Below are 20,634 nucleotides of genomic sequence, written 5' to 3'. Positions count from 1 at the left end.
TCCTTCGCAGTTCTTTTTTTTTTTTTTTCTTTTTTCTTTTCTTTTTTTTTTTTTTTTTATTTTTTTTATTTTTTGCACGGGTCCTGGAGTAGGTAGGGTCCTCTGCCCAGTCAAATCCCGCAGAGGTCACATTTTGCGTGCGGGGTCGTCCCCAGCGCTCGTGAGTAGCATATGCATGCGGTTGCGCCGACTGCTCTCCCAGGCTTGTAAATTTTCACCCTGGGAAATTAGCAACAAAGCCCGATGCGTCTGGAGGCTGCCTGGCACTTTCCGAGGGCGGCCGTACTTGACTGAGCTGCAGAGCAGGCACGCGAGAGCCGGCGGGCGAGGGAGCCAGCGAGCGCGGGAGGGAGAGCGGCGGAGGAGAGCCGAGGGGAGGGGAGGGGGCGCGAGGTAAATAGTCTTCAATCGCAAGGCAGCAGCTTCTCGGTGGTCGTGACAAGCGCTGCCGGAGCTCCGCCGGCTCCGTAATAACTGAGTGACCTTTTCTGGGGCTGGATTAGGTCTGGCTGGGAAGGGATTGCATGTTGCAGCTGCGAGAGCCGGGGCTTCCTCCAGCTCGGCTCCTCGCACGCTGCTGGGGTAAGTTGTGTGGAGCCAGGACGGAGAGAGCCAGCCTCGGACTGCATGCACTTGCCTAAAAGGAGAACACCTGTGGCTCAGATGCGGTCAACACCTTTCCTTGGCGGATCCTGGAGGACCTCATTATTTTAAACTTAAAAAAAAAAATAGAGATTCCCTCCCCCCCTCCTTTTTTTTTTTTTTCAAACAATGCTTCTTTTTGACCTTTCCCAAGGAGAAGCGCTACAAAGCAGCCACTGTGCTCAGTGAACGGCCTCCCCCCTGTATCGCTTCATTGAGAAGGTAAGTGCAGCCGCCGTGCACACACGCGTCGGCTTATTTGTGCTGTGTGTGTCTGCGGGTGCGCGCGTGCGTGTGCGGATGTGGGTATTTTTTTTTTTTCTTCTCCAGCTTCTCTCCTTAATGAGGCATAAACCGGAGCTGCCACCCAGCCCACCCAGCTCCGGCGCTGCAACTTTCACTCGGGCTGCAGCTCTGCTGAGACGGTTTTGTTTAAATCATGGGAGGCTTCATTATTTTTATGATGAGACATGAAATAGATGCAGGCGGACGCTGGTGATGGAAGGAGGGCGAGCGGCTGCGGCGCGCAGCGGCTCAAGTACGACTCGAGTGCATAACAGCCAAAGTTCCCCACCAACTGCAGCATTTTCACACCCCTGACTCCCGGGCCCGCAGGGGCGGGCAGAGTTTGCCATCGGGGGAAGTATTTGCTCCCAGTCTCAGGGAGGACGCGATTCGCTCCTGCGTAGCTGGGGGGACACCACACTCATTACTTACTGGGATTCATGACACCTCCCAACCCTCCCCCCCCCCAAAAAAAGAGGTGAAATTGCAGTATTTTAGTTCTGGTCGACACTTATGCCTCGCCCCCTCCCCAGAGCCGTAATAAACCAAACGCTGTTCCTGTGCGAAGGCAGAGTCGCAGTGTCTGGGGGTGGCAGCGCGGGGGGGGGGGGGGGGGGAGGGAAGTGGCCCAGCGGAACGGGGTGCCTAGGTCCTAATGGGCTGAAATTCAAACTGATGCAGCACATTCTTCCAGGGGCTACCCAGACTGCTGTTATGAAATACAAGTCAGATTTATGATCTTTTTCATATTGAACATGATATGCTATGCTAACGCTGCATGTGACAGTTTAATCAAATCCATTTGTTACCAGGAAGCTAAAGGGGGCCGCTGGGATTTTAGGATTACGGGCAGAGTTAGGGAAGCATGTGGCTTTGTCATTCGCCATCGTTTTGCACACCGCCACACCGCGAGGGGTTCCGTGTGTGCGCCGTGTCTTGTCTGGCAGCCGTCTCCCTTCCCCCACCCTCTGCCGCCACTCCGACCCGCTCCCAAAGTGGCTTCACAATAGTCCGTCCTCGGCGGGGTAGGCAGCTCACCGGGTCCGCACTTGAGCCACAGCAACCCTCCCTTCGCCTTCTGCCTCTGGGCTGGGTGCTCCATGAGAAGCTGCTGCAAGTCAGGCACGACTAAGTCAACTCATGCAGAAAAAGGAGAAAAGTTTTGGTAAGGTTACAATCTATCATAGATGCACTTTGCCGGCGCTCTTCACTCTTGGCTGCTCCAGAGCTTTGCTGCTCTTCCGCTGTTTATGTGCCTTTCTCAAAGATCCACAATATTATTGTTGTAACTGCTTTGAAAGACTGCTGCTTAAACCAATTAATCTTGCTAGATGCAACAAATACTGCTACATTCTTTGCAAACCATCCCTGTGTGGCTGCAAAGACACAACCACAAAAGCTTGGAGGGTAAACTCCTCAAGGGATTCTTTGTTAGAGTGTATGTATGTTTCTTATTTTTTTTTTTTTTATTTTGCATGTGAGCTGCATCAAAATTGAACTCAGTCTTGCAAATCTCTTGTTGGCCTTTGCCAAGCACTAGCACTTTGCTGCCATGGTAACTGTAATTAAACTGATAAGAGTGGAAAAATGTCAGTATCTCTGAGCCTTGCAGCTGCATGGGAGAAAAAGGGAATCAAATTGGTTCCCAGCTCCATTGCTCAAAAAGGGGAGGGGGTGGCAGGGGAGGGAGGGGGGTTGGGAGTTGAAGGGGCAGAACAGAGTTAAGCAGCTCCAGTGCCTGAGATCTGGGGACATCTATTTGCATTGTTGTCCCTTAGGGGGGCTGCAGCCTGTAGGGATGCTCTGGGCCAGTGAACAGAGAGAAACAAGCTTTTAGGCCCAATCCAGCTTTCCAATCTGGGTTGGGGGCTGGGGAGAGGATGAAGATGGGCAGGAGGAGAGGGAATCTTTTGTTTGGTACTTCTTGGCAATGGAGTGGCTGTGTTGGCCAAATTCTTTTAATCTGTGTCACTGCTCCCAGCTGCAGAACCTGCATTCCCATTTTAGCATCTTTCTGAGGCACCTCAGCTCTTCCAACTCTCCCTGTATGCTGGATGCCCTGGTCCAAATTGCTCTCTGTGAATCTTCCGACAGGGACACAATGTTTCCCATCCGCTCTGTGTAGTTGGTCCAAAATTATAAAAGACTGTGTCTAAGTGCTGCAGATCTTTTATGCCGATGATGATTATTTTTAAACCCCTGTGTGTTGTGGAGTTGTGGTTACTTTGTTGTGTTAACTACTGAAGCTGAGACTGTGCGGATGAATGGCATAGAACAAGGGAACATAATGGGGGCAATCAACCGTTAGGCCGCCTCACAATGCAATCCAGGCAATTAAAAGCTCACCAGAGTTTCAATGAAATGGTTCTACTTATTTCTGCACACCACACTGCACAGGCTATTATTTATGTCTTTTTTTTTAATTATGATTTCCCTTAAACTGTCAAATAACTCAGAATGGCAGAGTCTCAGAGGCAATAAGAATTTCCCTCGGAACAATTTACATGCCAATCTAAAACTAGTTATGAGCCCTGATGTGCTATGAGCAACTTGTGAAATGTTTCTCAGCCACGAACCCATAACTCTACCCAGACGTGTTCTTCTGGGTGACGAGGGAAGGACGCTGACTGCTTTATGCCTTTCAGGTTCCTGGCAACGTGGTGACTACAGAATTGTTCTTTTTCTGCAGTTAACTTGCATAGCATTGAATGATTCCATTTTCAAGAGAAATGTGATGGTGTTCTCTGTGCCGGGATGGAGTGTAAAATATCAAACTCCTTTTATGCCCAAGGCCAAAGAGAATGTAAGAGTTTCAAATATTAATTGGCCTCTGAGTGCTAAATTGAAATGTCAACACAACAAAAACATTTTGTGAAGACAAGCGGGGTAGCGTTGCTTGTGCCAAATGTTGGCATCCCCTGTCTTGGTTGCAAAGCATTTTGTGTAAAGACAGCTGACCTTGTACACCAAATCGAAGTTACAGAACTATGGGGCGTAGAGCCTGCCTACTACTAAAAAACTAAGAAACGTTTCTTAAAATGTTTTCATCTTTGATCTTTGTGATTTGAAAAAATAATCAACTTATAAGTTAGATAATTAGAATGACTAGTCTTAATATATCTCTGCCTGTTTTCCACCACCAAATCCAGAATGTCAGTTAGCAAACCAAAATTTCCCCCTCCCCCAAGGTGGACCGCTAAGAGGCACTTGTGTCTGTCCAGCCCTGTAATTAATTGGATTCATTCCTTGTGGAACCTAGCTAGAAGAGGATAACTAGTTCGGATCAAAGAAACTTCATTTGTTAGAAGTTCTAGAGAGTGAGATTTAGCAGAGCTATCAAGGGTTATGATTAATCTACACTAGGCCCTTAGCTTCTTCAAAGAAAAGGAGCAGAAAGCAGGCTATAGGGATACCACCTGCTCTTCTGTACAAATCCAGCTGCTGGTCTGCAGCTCCAGCACTGCGGCTCTGCATATCATTCAGAAAGCACAGCACCCTACTTTCCTCCCTGCCATTCCCTACTGCTCAGCTCTACCAGGCAAGTTATTTTCCTATCAAAGTTCAACACATAACAATATTATAGGCAAGTCTTACATTACTGGTAGGTAGGAAAGTTACTCGACTGTACAGTTGCCTGTGATTATATAAACAAACAGACAAAAAAGATGGTGAACCTAACAGGGGTGAAGCCTTTATCTAAACGTGTCAGAAGCAGCTGGAGAAGGGAAATGTGCAGAAAAGGCAGAAAATTGGAGTTTCACATCTCTTTTCTTGAAACTCTTTCAAATGCATGCGCATTTGGTGTTTTGGATCCTTCTACGTCTAAGTTTAAAAGTTTATCCCTGGGAGAGGAATCAAAGTTTAGTGAAGAGATCTCTGGGCTGTAAGAAGGCCGCTTTGCCCCAGGCCTGCAGCTAGTTTAACTGCCATTCAGTTTTCAGTGAGTCCCTTGATCTCTCTTTGCACCTCTGTATCATAATTTGTAAAATGAGGGAATTTGGAATTGATGATGCCTACAGTATTTTATGGAACTTAAAATGTGTTATTTGATAAAGGTGAAGCTTTGAATGGTTACCCTCAGCTTTTTTCAAGGCTGGGTGTTTGACACCTAGGAAATAAGAAATTCAAAGATGAATATCCATCACCGAAAAGATTTCAATCAAGTTGCAAAACCCTTAGAACCCAACCAGATTCCTTTATTTATGATATGCATATCATTTTAAAATATATAAATATCCCTATGTCTATTATAGCGTATATATAACATACGTATGTATTTACCAGGCATGTTTGTGTAAACTTTATATGTATATTTAGACTTTATCTTCTATTGTTCCTTCTCCTATAAAACAAACAACTGCATGTTTATGGTAATAATTTATTTAATTTTATACTTTACTTTTATATATAAGCGTGTTGTTATAGTTAAGAAAACTGCCAATAATATAGGCACTGACTAATGATTGTGAGTATAAATATATTTTCTTATTTTCACATAATGAATACTTTGAAATGTCAAGGACACAGAAGAAAGTATTTGGATGCAAACAAGCAATATGGAATTGGCCATCTTTTCCGGTTGCTATACTATGTACTTAACTATAACCGTCTCTAAACTAAGGAAGATTAGGGTACATTCTTCTCCCATCAAGCACATATTAAGTGAAATTTTTAACCAGTTAGACAAAACTGATTTTTGTCTCCTGTAGACTATGCATGGGTTAGTTTGTTAATAGCTTTCTTTTCAGGTTGCTAGCCATTTATTCATATTTTCTTTTTATAAAAACCATTCTGTACAGAGAATAGGGGCCCTATGAAATAATTTAATGTTCTTGAACTTCTGATCTTTAATGTCAACTTATTAGGTACAACACGAATTTATTACTATTACCAATTTTTTATGTGTGACGACAGATGATCCAGTAAGAACTGAATTTCAGACTTTTTGTTTCCAAAGATCTAGCTTGATTTTCTACAACAGAAAATCTCATACTGTTACAAAAATTCAATATTAAATATTTAACTTGTTTGAGGTTCTTCTGACATCTTTTTATTCTGTCTTGGAGTCTCAGCTCTCTTTTCTGTTTTTGTCTTCCTTTAGGTATACAAATGCTCTCAGTCCAGCCAGACACCAAGCCGAAAGGTTGTGCTGGCTGCAACCGAAAGATCAAGGACCGATATCTTCTAAAGGCACTGGACAAATACTGGCATGAAGACTGCCTGAAGTGTGCCTGCTGTGACTGTCGTTTGGGAGAGGTGGGCTCGACCCTGTACACTAAAGCTAATCTTATCCTTTGTCGCAGAGACTATCTGAGGTAGGAATTATCCTTGCACACCAGTGATGACTGGATGCCTTTTAAAATACATTTGTAAGTGTATATTTTTTTTTGGTTTGCTTGTTTTATTTCCTCACCACCAGCTTATATTCCTGCAAGATGTTGACCTATCAAACTTCAAAATGTTGCCTTCCCGGTGTGTTACCCATATTATTCCTTAAGGAATGGCCAAGGGAGCACTATATCTAATATGTTTCAACTTGGCTAGCTTGGAAACTCATATTTAGGAATCAGTTGCTCCTCTGCCTAAAGTGAAAATGCTAGTTAATGTCAAGGATGCATTTGGTAGAAATCAGCATATGGAAAAGTGTAAAGGCAAAGGTAGGATCACCTTAACACATAGGAATGGATCAGCTCCTGGAATAAACATTTAAAATCTTTATTTTAAAAATGTTTAACTTGCAGAACACAATATGGGAAGTAGTTTAAATAGTGCCCCTTGGTGGGGCCTACTATTTTTCTAAAATTATTCAGCTGACCTTTTTTGTTTCCAGGAGAAGTCAGTTTTAAATTCTTAACTGGGATTTACTAGTATTTTTATCATACAGTTTGAAAAACTTTCCTCAGTTGTGAAGACATCGTCTCCTCATGGCATTCCGAATGGTCTTTGCAAAGACATCACTATGCGTAGGACAGCCTTAGACTTGCCAGTAGCTTTATGGATTACAAACAAAGTAAAGACTTGCATCATAATGAGGAAATGATAACCACTCTCCAAACTGTGAGCAATTGAATTCTTTCAAGACAATACAAATGTTCTCGGTTATGATGCCAGCCAAACGTGATTCCCAGTGTTTAGTGTTCAGTACAGAACTTCTATTGGAGAACTTCTATTTTGCTTTTCAGAGAATTTTGTGACTTGATTCAACTGCAAATTACTTATATTAATAAAGTAGTATCTATCAAATTAGAGAAATGATATATGGCATCATTTAGGTTTTCATATTTGACACAATTAATCATTTTTCCAGTCTGACACTAAGCAATTTATTTAGAAATTTTTTCCTTGATGACACAAGATTTATCAGTCAGCACTAACTCCTTAACCAACTTGGTCAATTGGGGTGGTGTCTTCTGGGGAATTTGGTCCTTTTTCATGTACAGAATTCAGTTATTCTCTATCAGATTCATTCTCTATAAAAATATATCATTTGATGAATGGTAGATACAAGAGTGTGCATCCAGGACTATATCAGTTTTCCCACTTTCCTCTTTTTAGGACTGTGTCTTCTGAAAACCTCCTAAGTAATTATGACCACTTGTTACTACTTGTATTAAGTAATTATGACTACTTGTTACTCTGTGTTGCAAGTGCGCAAAAAGGATATGCGGTGCCAACAATGGGAAGCAACTCTCACCAGCCAAAATTTCTCTCATTGTGGTGGCATAAATAATCAGATTTCACTGTACAATGTGAATTCTTTTAAACTTTCCAGTCTTTGAACTTTTCCCTTTGAAATAAAAATTTCTCCCCTGCCCATTGCGAATTGGAGTCTCATTTTTACACAAAGCATTTGTATTTGCTTTTCATGATTTAACATTGCTTTTTAGTTTTCCTTTGTCTGTACTAACTGATAGTCCCAATTTTTGGACTCCTTTGGGCTTTTGCATTTGTTTATAATTTCCAAGTCTCAAATGGAGTTATGTTATAGTTCCAAGCAAGGGATTTGTAGATGAGAATATTTCACAAAGTTCCTGGAAAATTTAATTAAGAAATAAGTTTATTTTGGTGCAAAAATTTGAAATCCATGCATAGTTTTTTTTTTTTTCATAATACATATCTTCTATGAACTTTTGGAAGACACTTGTGTAATCTGGGTAAGATTATGGTATTTTAATAATCAAAAAAGACAAAAATTAAGTCAACTTCAAAGAAAGTCATTTAAAATAACTTAGTCTTTAAATTCAGTACTATAAATTTCCCAATGAAATAACTGTGTTGCGAGTGAAACAGCTTTACAATTGTAAGTACAGTAGTCAGATGAGAAAGCAACCTTAGATTTGTGTTGTTTTATTCTTTCTTCCAGTAATAACAATTATGATTTTAAACTAGTATTTGATAGTCTCAAGTAATATCAGAAATTGTTACTATTTCTAAGACAGTGTATGTTGCTTTTTGTGGTTCAACTTTGCATTCATTTCTGATAGGCTTAAACCTTTAATGTTGGGTATTGTATGAGAAATCTATTATACTCTTTCAATTATAAACCCTGATCCTGACTTCCACTATGTTCATTTCTCAGAGTACAAGTTCCTCTTAAATTGGTCATTGCCACATTAGTGGCCAGTTGTTATGTTAGCAGTCTAAAGTGTATCCTTTATTTAAACCAAAGGTTTACTGTCTATACCGGACTTCTTCAGCAACTCAATCAACCCTCAAACACTAAAAGTGAAATGGAGAATTTGTGTGTGTACAAAACACCATGTTGTGTTTTATAGCTTATGCTGCAGATACGGTGTTTAGTTTCATGTGGTAAGCATGTGTCTCAATTAAATGTATAGATGTGTAGATTATATATGTCCCTGACTTGCTAGTGAAAATAGTCTGGTTCCATATGCTAAGTCAACAAATACAGTGAAGCGGTTCTCGTTTACAAAGAGTTTCTTTGATTATGTGTAGTCATTCAAACATGTTTATTAAGCCCTCCTTGTGTAAAGTATAATTTTAGGCAGTGAATGAAACTAACAAAGGGAAGCAAGGAGGTACACCTAAAATCTTTACTGATTGTTTACTTTTGTTTACTTAATTACATAAAATCTATAATAAGATAAGTGAACATGTAGTATTCTGTGGCTGTTTTCCAGAGTTTTGACAATCCTTTTTCTAATTTTTTCCGTAATTCAACATATTTCCTTCTTGCATTTTCACACAGCTAATCTTTAACCAGCTGAATGTTGTGAAAAGCTTGATTATTCTATTTTGTTTTGAGCCCCTGGATATTATATGATTTCTTGGATGCACCAAGCAGGTCATAGTAACTTAGATTTGTATTTCTCTAACTCATTGTTACCTAAGTGAAAATATGGAAAATTTACAAGAACAAAAGTAGTTTATCTGCACTGAAAAATTATTGATTGTGGGTATTGTCTCGGACCAGATAATTATTCATACTTAGAGGAAAGTTAAATTGTTTACCAATTGTATTTAGCTTCCTAATAAACTTGCTCTTTGAAAGAGAAAGAAAAAATAAAAAAAAAAAAAACCATTACTAACTCTGAGCAACAAGTTTTGAAGTCCTGAATTTCACTTTGTGTTCCATTGAGTGATGATAATGATAACATTAATGATTTGAGATATTAAATAACATGAAAATATAAACATTGAGATAGATATTTTCTTAAGGGTTATATAAACTATTACTGTGGTAAATTTGATGTCTTTCTAACTTTTTTCTCCTTTGTGGCACATTAACTGTTTAAGAAAAAGAAAAATGTTCTATGATTTTTGTAGAATTTGAAATCTTAACAGTGGAATAGTTAATTTTTTAATCTGTAGACCTCGTAGAATACCTTATTTTGCTGTAGAATATAAAAGGAACATATCAGAGGACTTAGCGTTTCTTCCTTTGCAGGATTGTATTCCTCCTATGGAAACCCATTAGATAAAGAGAGAGAAGGATTCACTTTTAAAATCTTCCTCTATTAACATGCTTTCTGAAACTATGAATTTGATTTGTTCATCAAAAGTTTAAGCCAAGCCCCAGAAATGTATCTGCTAAAAATCTGTCCAACGCATTGAAAGCCATTTATATTTTGTAAAGATGAGCTTTTGACAAATTAGACAGAAAAGCATCTTTGAACCATAAGTTAGAGTTTAAAGTTAGTAGTGTCTGAAGTAGATAACAATGGTCATGTAAAAATAGCAAAGTTTTTAGAATGACGTTTTAAAAACTCCAGTCACAGCTAACTATCATCCTTATTTCAGTTTGGAAAATTTGAATAAAGCAGCCAGTGGATAATCAGAGGGTTTTTTTGGTTTGGTTTTTGTTTTTAGAATCAGACTTTATGCTTTATGGCAAGCATTAAACAGTCAGATCTGGGAGAAATATTAAAATATCTTCATTTTCTTCTTGGAGGCCATAATCCCAGAATTTAGCACTTGGAATTTTAGGCAAATTCTGCTTGTTTTTTAAGCCTGCAATTTTTTGTGCTGTATTTTAAGCAGTAAGTCGATATAGGCTCTATCCTATCCTGAATCTCTCTGTATCTCTTGCCAGAGAGTTTAGTCAAAGCTGTTTGCTGTCATATATGCCGTGGAAGCTGCTTATAGCTGTTCCTATGCGAGATGCCGTAAAATGTCTTATATAAAATTTAATGCAATTTGCTATTTTTATATGTGAGGATGATCTGTTTAAAATGAAACTACTGGGAAAGAGGGATGCTTCATGCTCTGCCATAGTTGCCAATTAACTAAAATGATTTGAAGCCTGCTCTGCTGAACACAGATTTTATATGCTTTAATATAATAATATAATAACTCTAAAAGAGAAAATTAAAATAAAATGTTACATAGAGCATCAGTCTCGGTAGAACTTTCTCACATTGATCAGACCCAGTGCTTCCAATTCTTTATGTAAGGTTAAATTTATATTGGTACATAATTATAGCTTTAAAAGTAAATATGAATATGTTGTTAGCTTGATATTTTCTGGTAATTCACAGTGCAGTTGCTTTTTGATATTGAATAAAGTATTTCTTCTTTTCTTCTTCATTGTGACATTTTCTTATATTAGGCATTCGGAAACATTTTCTCTGGAAAGCAGTGCATTATTAGTATTTGAAAAATCAATTTTTATCGTTTCAAATTCTGAAAACATAAGCTTTCATCTGAAATGAAACTCCCTGCAAATCAGCTTTTCTCTAAAGGCTTCATTTGAGTTTTTTAAACACTTTATTGGAGATTATTGTCATACTTAAATGTGTGGGTTAATCTAAGTATCATGAAGTATTTTGACCTATGTATATATTGGTCTCCATAGTTTATTACAAAGTCCTCACAAATATTCTACCTTATTCACACGTTTATAAGAAGTTGTAGTTTTAAGTCTATTTTTCCTTTTATGATAGGAAAGTATTATCGGATTCTATTTCAAACATTTCAGACTGTTGACTGTGCACAAGTCAGGAGTGATAATTTTGTACAATACTTTAGGTGACTGCTTTTCACTAGGGGAAAAGCTTGGAGGATTCACAGTAGACTTCCCGAGTGACAGCTACCCTGCAAAAATTACTGTTCAAAATATGTAATCCATATACAGAATTGTATTTATAAATTTATCTGCAATATCTCTCTATCCTAATTCCACAATGCAGCTATTTTTAATGAATAAGTATTTATGTATTTAGTATAATAAATTATTTTACTTTTGTGGATTTTTGTTTTTGGTTTGTTTATACATGTGAGATACTCACTTAAAATTCTACCTCCTCCCCAAGAATATTAAATTTCATACTCATTCTGTGTCTTTGTAGTTTTAAAAATATGATTATGCTACACGGAATTCTTCAGTTAGGATAGTTTTATACATAAGATGGGTAAGTTAGACATACCTGACTTAGCAAAAAAAAAAAAAATCTGTTTCTACAAGTGTATTTAGGATTAAATGCATCTGGAAGAACTACATTTGAGAATTGCTAAAATTGCTTATTTTGCACTTTATAAATACATAGAATTCTGGGAAAGAATCTCTATTTTTGGTTGCTCTTAGAATATATCAAAGTAAGCCAGCAGTTCATTTATAAACTGACCATTAACTTCCATTAAGTGACTAATAATACATTTTAATGCTGTTTTGACTGCATAAACATAATTTATTAAGGAATCACATTTCTAAAATATGCTGAAAGCAGTGATTTTTAAAATGATTTTGATGAATATATACATTGTAGAAATGTGTTATATAGTTGTTTTCTGCCTCGTATAAAAAGAATATAAGAATTACACCAATCTAAATGACTATTGTATTTTCTTTCTGTGAAAATTGAATCTTTATTTTTTAAGATTTATTTATTTATTTATTGGAAAGGCAGAGCGACAGAGTGAGAGAGAGAGAAAGAAGAGAGAGAGAGAGTAATTTGCTGGTTCATTCCCCAAATGTCTACAACAGCCAAGACTGGAACAGGTTGAACCTAGAAGCCAAGAATCCCACGTAGGTGGCACAGACTCAAGTACCTGAGCCGTCGTCTGCTGCCTCCTGGGCACATTAACAGGGTGGTGGATCAGAGGTGGAGGTAGAGATGCTGGTTCTTGAACCAGTGCGTGGCAGATAAAGGGGTGTGGAGGCAAGCTTAACTGCTATGCTGCAACGTTAGCCCTAAAGTCTTAACTTTATTTTGAAAACACTTTTCCAGATCCTATGAGAATACCTCCTGTTATTCAAAATCATATACTGTAGCCTCATCCCATCTTCAAAAAGAATTAATTAACATTTCTCACTTTTATCAATAAATGCTAAAGTATATGATCTGAATATGCTGTACAATATCTTGGCAACAAGAAAAGTAAAAATATAAATAGGAATACTCTGTTCAGTTGGCTAAGTATTTTATAAAGCAGCATTTGCATTAACTACATTTCCTTTCAAAAGTGTTTTCTTTTTTTTTGTTTGTTTTATCAAATAGTAAGCTTTGAAACTACAAATTCAGGTACTTAATGCCAGCTAATTTCTCACTAGTTCAGACTCTTGCACTAATCAATTCTCTTTTTTTAAGGATTTATTTATTTATTTGAGAGTTAGAGTTACAGAGCAAAGGAGAGACACAGAGAGAGGTCTTCCATCCACTGGTTCACTCCCCAAATGGCTGCAACGAGCTGGGCCCATCCAAAGCCAGAAACCGGGAGCTTCTTCCAGTCTCCCATATGAGTGCAGTGGCCAAAGGACTTGGGCCATCCTCTACTGCTTTCCCAGGCACATTAGCACTGAGCTGGATTGGAAGTGGAGCAGCCGGGACTTGAACTGGTTGGCATATTAGATGCAGGCATGCAGGCCGGGGCTTTAGCCCACTGAGCCACAATGTCAGCACCCACTAATCTGTTCTTATAGACTCTTCACCATGCTAAGATGAAAGACAAGTTATAAAACTGTAAAATATCTAAATTTATTTCTGTTTGACTTTTATCATCCAATTTTGATTTTCTCAGCTCCAAGTGAATTTATAACTTTTATTTCAATTTATATTCCTATTATCATAACACTTATTTTGATGATTACATATACATTTCCCTTTTCAAGGTATTTATAAGAAATTTGCTTTAAAGTAGAAGTTTCTATGCTGTGGAACAAGAAGTACAGCATTTACATCCCCCTTCCCTCCTTCCTTCCTTCCTTCCTTCCTTCCTTCCTTCCTTCCTTCCTTCCTTCCTTCCCTCCCTCCCTCCTTCCTTCCTTCCCTCCCTCCTTCCTTCCTTCTTCCTTCCTTCCCTCCTTCCTTCCTTCCTTCCTTCCCTCCTTCCCTCCTTCCCTCCTTCCCTCCCTCCCTCCTTCCCTCCTTCCTTCCCTCCCTCCCTCCCTCCTTCCTTCCTTCCTTCCTTCCTTCCTTCCTTTCCTCTCTTCTCCTTCCTTCCTTCCTTCCTTCCTTCCTTCCTTCCTTCCTTCCCTCCTTCCCTCCCTCCCTCCTTCCCTCTCTCCTCCCTCCCTCCCTCCCTCCTTCCTTCCTTCCTTCCTTTCCTCTCCCTTCCTTCCTTCCTTCCTTCCTTCCTTCCTTCCTTCCTTCCTTCCTTCCTTCCTAAGGTTTGTTTGTTTATTTGAAAGGCAGAGTAAGACAGACAGAGGAGAGACAAAGCGAGAGAAAGAGAGAGAGATTTGATTCACTGATTCACTCTTCAAAGGGCCACAATCCAGGGTATGGTCAGGCTGAAGCTGGAGAAAGGAAGTCCGTCCATGTGTGGCAGGGACTCGAGTACCTGGGCCATCCTTCATTGCCTTCCGTTCACATTAGGAAGAAACTAGATGGGAAGCAGAGCAGCTGGGACTCAACCCAGCACTCCAACATGCGGCTCCAGTGCTGCAAGTGACAGCCTAACCCACTACACCAAAACGCTAACCTCATTTCATTTCTTACTTTAAAACATTTTTTTTGCTTATTGCTTTTATCCTTTTATTATCAGTTTTAGTGGATAACATCTCTCTGAATGAAATAGGACTAAGGCATAACTTGTGATTATGTTTCTTAAACATTTATCATATTCACAAACTTCCAATATCTGTCACCTGTGCATTTACCTACACCTTTCCTGGTTTCTGTCCCTAAATGATCAACACTTTTTGATAAATGTTTTCTTCTCAACAATGTTACTGTAGTTAGATAAATGTTCTAAATGTTTTGCAGATTTCCATTGCTCTCCAGCGTTAGTTTTTTTTTTTTTTTTTTTGATGCAAAAATATCTAGCTGTGGGCTTTACTAAGTTCAAAATAAAATCACACTTGAGATAAATATTCATCTTGGAATAGTCAGATCCCTGATTTGAAGTTGGAAAATTAACATTAAGCTGTGTGTATTAAGTTAGACTCTAATCAGCATGTGTTGTTATGATTCAATTTAATATTAAAAACTCTCCAACTGGGCAACTGGGAAAATAAAAGACTCTTAGGAATTCAAAGATTATTTGCAGAGGAGTGCAGCAAAGCCATATTTAAGTAAAATTGTTATTACTAATGTGGTAGAGCATCATCCACGTTAAATCCATCCTATTAATAAAAGCAGAAAATCAGTTTTAGCAAACATAAATATCAAACACGACAAGGATAAGTTAGGGGGTATGGAACTTCATAAAATATTTAATAGTAATCTAAACACCACAGAGGAGAAAAAAAATCCCATCTCATTTTTATGTGGGGGTCCCAAAAGGCACATCATGGGGGGAATAGGTAATTTTAGGTATTGCTAGTTTATTAGTATGTTCTAAAATTTTTAGGACAATTGTATGTTTTTATTAAAGCATTTTAATAGAGATACATAGTTATATATTTTTGAAATTATTATGTTTTTATTTTTGAAACACTTCAGAATCTCTTAGAAATTGTCCTTTCATCAGAAGCAAAAATTAAAGTATGTTATACCATATGTCTTATGATATAGGGCATTGTGTTTATTTTATTTTTAGCAACTCCTCAATAAAAATATATTCTGACCAATAGTTATATAAAGGTAAAATGAGTAGATTAGTGCCTGTTTATTTACTTGGGTAAACTGGTAGGGGAGGTGGCTGGAAAAAGTAGTCATAACTTCTTTATTTATTTTTTTTTAATTTTTGACATTCACAGTGGACAGTGAGAGAGAGAGAGAGAGACAGAGAGAAAGGTCTTCCTTTTCCGTTGGTTCACCCCACAATGGCCGCTGCAGCTGGCGCGCTGCAGCCGGCGCACCGTGCTGATCCGAAGCCAGGAGCCAGGTGCTTCTCCTGGTAACCCATGTGGGTGCAGGGTCCAAGCACCTGGGCCATCCTCCACTGCACTCCCGGGCCACAGCAGAGAGCTGGACTGGAAGAGAAGAGGGGCAACCAGGACAGAATCCAGCGCCCCGACCGGGACTGGAACCCGGTGTGCCAGCGCCGCAGGCGGAGGATTAGCCTATTGAGGCGGCACCGGCCCAATTAGTCATAACTTCTAATACCAGACATACGGGTTAGAGCTAAGTGCAAGTTTATTTGCATTTCACAGGTTCAACTGTTCTCAGATTGTGAGTATAATTTTCAGTTCTGTAAGTAATTCATGTGAATATCTTTTGAGGATCATTTGTTCTTTGGAAGACACCTAGAAATTACAATTAAATTGCCTTAAAACGTAAAAAAAAAAACTTGGTATTTTCTGTGGGAACCAATTAGAAAAACTTTTAGAAAGCTCATAAGCTAGAAGAATCCTTTCCTTCTATAGTTTGCTGGCAAGGTTGTATCAGGGTTTTTATTTATGATTACATGCTTTGCTATCAGAACTCAGTCTGAGTCTCCCATGTTTGTAACAGAGACCCAAGTGCATGAGCCATCACCTGCTGCCTTCCAGGGTGTGCATTAGCAGGAAGCTAGAATTGGAAGTGAAGCCAGCCCTCAACCCCAGAAACTTAACAGGTGATGAAAGTGTTCCAAGAAGCGATTTAACCACTGCTCCACATGCCCACCTCACTCTGCATTTTAATAGTTTTATGAAACTACTTAGACATTTACATTCCATTCAAATAAGTAATAAATGTAGAATATTATATTTTTAATTGATTTTATATAATATCAATGTAAGAGGTAGTGTTACTAATATTTTCCCATGTAAAGAAGTAAGATCCTCAAGATAGGAAACTTGGGAAGAACTTCAGGGCAAGTTATTTTTCCAACTTTCTACAACTAACAAATGTGCTAATTGCTATTAAATAGTCAAATAAAAAATATACAGTTTTATTGTATTTATCTTATGGTACCAATATGAGAAGAATTATAATCAGGAAAACTTAGAAACATTTTTGAAAAAGGGAGGTTTTAAATAAGTAAAAATTGGACTCAATAAAATTCCTTTTGTAAAGCTGAGTCTCAGTTATATTTTGGGTATAGAGTAAGATAGAGTTAGCTCCTAACTATTTGTGTTGCTAAATCTCTGATCACAGATATTGGTGAGCTATCAAGAGGCAAAATTGACATCACTTAGAAAACACCTGGCAGTGCTGTCCTCATTTTCTCACTTAATGAACAACTCTATGATGTGGCACAAGGCCCTGAGATACAGCACTGAAGAAAACTCCAAAATAACTCTACTCCTTAAAGAATCTATATTCTAGTTAGCGGAAGCAGATAATCAACAATATATGTAGAGAGTACATTAGGAGGTGATAAATACTATGGGAGGAAATGAAGCAGTATGGAATTTTTATGAGTGGCAGAGAGAAGGGGATTGAAATACTATGTAGCGTAGACAGGATGGTCTCATTGATGGCCTTTGTGTGGCTGGGCTGAGTAAAGGCGAAGGATGCAAATTTTAGGGGCAGCCATGGTGCTGGCTGTTGGTATCCCATCATTGTTACCACCACAAATCCCTCTATACATTTCTAGATAACCCCTAGGGAAGTGATAATACTTCCATTTGAGGACCACTGTAAAAAGCTTTTATACTTGGGCCATAATGAAATCAATTCGATTTGGGATCACAGAGTTTACCTGCTGCATTAAATAAGATTTTTTTTCATTTATTAGTTATTGGTACATTTTTTTGAATGTCTTTTTATTTGGTTCCATTGATGACCCATTGTGATTAAGTAATAGTTGTGCAATATGAATCTGAAAACAGACCTCTGGATTTGGTCACTTGACGATTGCTATTTCCTGAGTTATGCTATAAGTGTATATTTGATTTTTAAGTTGGCAAGTCTACACATATCTATTAATATGGTTAATGGACTATTTAAAAATCATAGCATTTCTCTGTGAAATACAAGGAAATGCCGATATTCATGAGCTGGGGCTTCAAAAATCCCAACACAGTCTTCAACCTGGGTAACACCTTGGCCAAAGATATCGTTAAACTCTGTCCATATCACAATGGAACTGATATCTTGTGGATATTAGGAAACAAAAATTGTGAAGATGTGGATTTTTCAACTGTAAGTTTGCTATTCTTGAAGTCAGTTGTTCTGAGAGATTATTTTGTTGTCCTTATTTTAAAGTCAAGCCAAACTCTATTTAATTAAATTACTTTATAGTTCAAAACATTTAAAGTAACATGTTTGTTCTAATTATCTTAAGTGTTTTTAAGTCCAGCATTTAAAGACGATACATTAAAGGCATACTGTGACTTAAAATAATTTAGTGAATTACATTCTTGATGAGACAAATGCTACCTAAGTGCTGTTTATACTTTTGTTTCTCACCCCTCACTTAACCTTGTCACTAATGTTAGTTGTGATTCAAGAAGAGCTAAGCATTAGATTTCAATACTAATGATTAATATCATTCTTGTTTATGAGAGTAGGATTTGTATGTACAAACTATATTTTAAAGATGCAAAAAGTTAAATTTACACTTTAAATATGAATTAAAGTCCTTGATCCTGTTTATATTTATAAAATGGGTTGGGATATTATCATGAGTATTTCCTAAGAAACTGTGCTGATATTCCTGGAGTTTTCCAAGGAGGCAATGAATGAATGTGTAAGTTTTTTGAATGATGACATCTACATATTACACACACACATAAATCCAGAAAGCTGGGAGAATGTGCTAGCCAAAGGACTTAACAAGTGTTAATTCTTATTTTCATTCTACATTTTAGATGCTTTTCTTTTACTATTTCTAGTGGCCCTGCTATTCTTGGAAGGTGGAGAATCAGTTTTAACTGCCATCTTATCTTGGTTGAGTTGAATACCTACCATCCTAATCACTTTGTGAGTCTCTTCCCCTAGAGTAGATCAATTTGAACTTGATTTTTAAGAAAAAGTTGCTTGAACTTGACCTAATAGTCTGCTCTGTGTTTAATAATCTTGTCAATGTTAGTTATTAAGCTCATCACTATCTTTGCAACAGAGATCACATACTTATTTGCCTCAACATGTTACACGCCTTTTCTTTTTGGTTGATTGTAGTTTCCATAGGAATTTGCAAAAGTTACACATTTTGAGATTTTTTTTTGTGTGTATATGTGTGAGGGGCAGGCAGTTAGTCTAGTGGTTAAGATGCTAATTAAGACACTCATATTTCACTTCAGAGTATCTGAGTTCAATTCCTTCCTGTGGCTCCTGACTCCAGCTTCCTGTTAATGCAGACCCTGGAAGCAAGGATGGCTGAATAGTTGAGTTCCTGCTATCCATGTGGGAGACCTGGTTAGAGTTCCTGGATCCCAGCTTTGGCTTGAAGCTGTTGGGTACATGTAAGGAATGAACCAGCAGATGGGCTAGCTCTCTCTCTCTCTCTCTCTCTCTCGATCTCTCTCTCTCTCTCTCTCCCTCCCTCTCAAATAAAGAAAAATTAAAAATATGTGTATTTAAAAACTTCCTCTACAGATTTATCTACTCAGTAGTAAACAGTGCTTTTCATTTTGACTACAATTTAGTGTTAATGTGATTCAATCATAGTAAGCTTATCCTACATTCATTTTAACACATGGAGTGTATTTCAAATGTTTCACTGTGTTTCCTGTTATTCTATCACATTAGGTATAGACATTTCCTCACCAGCTATCATTAATGGCAAATTAGTCACATATTCCTATTATGACCCATTCATCTGCTATTTTTTATCTTCCATGAATTTTGTTTTATTAAAGAAAAAAATCACAACAGTTTTTGAAAGCCCTAAACAACCCTTAAGGCAGGTGAGTTCTGATGCCTCGAATTTGGAGGCATGTAGAATAGCATAGTGGCTGAAGAATACAGACTTGAATTCTGCCTCATTTTGCTACATCCAACTGTATGTTCTCAGGCAAGTTATTCAAACTCTCCAAAACTCAGTTTACCTACCTGTAAGTAGGAATAATAGATACATTAATAGGATTGTTGGGAGATGCTATGGGAAAAGAACCAGACACATTGATGGTTGCTCCAAAGTGTGCTTCCATTGTTATGAAGGAACAATAGCATTAAGTTATGAAGAAAAGAGCATGGGAAATTAAATATGGTGAGAAGATTAAAAACCAGATTAACATAAGGCTTAAGAATAATTATACTCTAATAAGATACTAGTAATTATATACTAGAGCATATATTTATACTCTAATAATACTCTGATAAGATCTTAAGATCTTTTACCAACTTTCCACCTACAAAGAAGGTGCATGGAGAAATACCTAATACTATGGCGTCCATGTAGTAGAGAGTATTGGAATTTAGAATAGATTTAAGGTCACAATGTTCTTTATATAAATTAGAGTGAATGTGAATTTTGGAGATAGAATTATGAAAATTTCATTTGCTTTGTAACTGGAGGATAGTTTTCTAAAATATGTACCCATGCTCTCCCTAATTTAATATGAGAAAGCTCTATGGCCTTATAGAATAGTGTATTTAATATTGTAGAGGTAGAGTTATATTATGAAATTTAGTTTTATTTTCATTTTATTTGAGAGACACAGAGTCAGAGATCTACTTTTCTGGTTCACCCCTCAAATGCCTGCAAGATCTAGGGCTGGGCCAGCCCAAAGCCAAGAGTTTGGCACTCAATCTGAGTCTTCCACATGGATGGTAGGGACCCAAGTATTTGAGTCATCACCTGATGCTTCCCAGGGTGCTCATTAGCAAGAAGCTAGAATCTAAAGTGGAAACTATAAATTGAACTCAGGCACCCTAATATGGTATGCAAGCATCCCATGTGGAATCTTAACCACTGCAGCAAACACCTGTCCCACAAGGTTTGGGGTTGTTGATTTTTGTATATTTTTAACAAGTGGAAAGGAAATTGAACAGT

The 20,634-nt window shown here is 38.0% G+C and overlaps 1 protein-coding gene across 10 annotated transcripts in view; it reads left to right on the top strand.

Annotated features, from left to right (window-relative positions):
* The window catches only part of LMO3 (LIM domain only 3), a 64,548-nt gene that overhangs the window by 3,185 nt on the left and 40,729 nt on the right, over window positions 1–20,634 (top strand). For 3 of the 10 annotated variants that reach the window (XM_070048465.2, XM_070048462.2, XM_070048466.2), the window contains exons 2-3: window positions 797–864; window positions 6,029–6,242. In XM_070048465.2, the coding sequence (XP_069904566.1) occupies window positions 6,037–6,242 (206 nt within the window). In that variant the 5' untranslated portion in view covers window positions 797–864; window positions 6,029–6,036. The other 7 variants (XM_070048468.2, XM_070048467.2, XM_070048464.2 and 4 more) reach the window with 6 other exon arrangements.

This window comes from Oryctolagus cuniculus, chromosome 9, assembly GCF_051225735.1.
Source record: "Oryctolagus cuniculus isolate XC-2025 breed Fujian yellow rabbit chromosome 9, ASM5122573v1, whole genome shotgun sequence".
Lineage (NCBI taxonomy): Eukaryota > Metazoa > Chordata > Mammalia > Lagomorpha > Leporidae > Oryctolagus > Oryctolagus cuniculus.
This window is presented reverse-complemented; position numbering and strand designations above follow the sequence as displayed.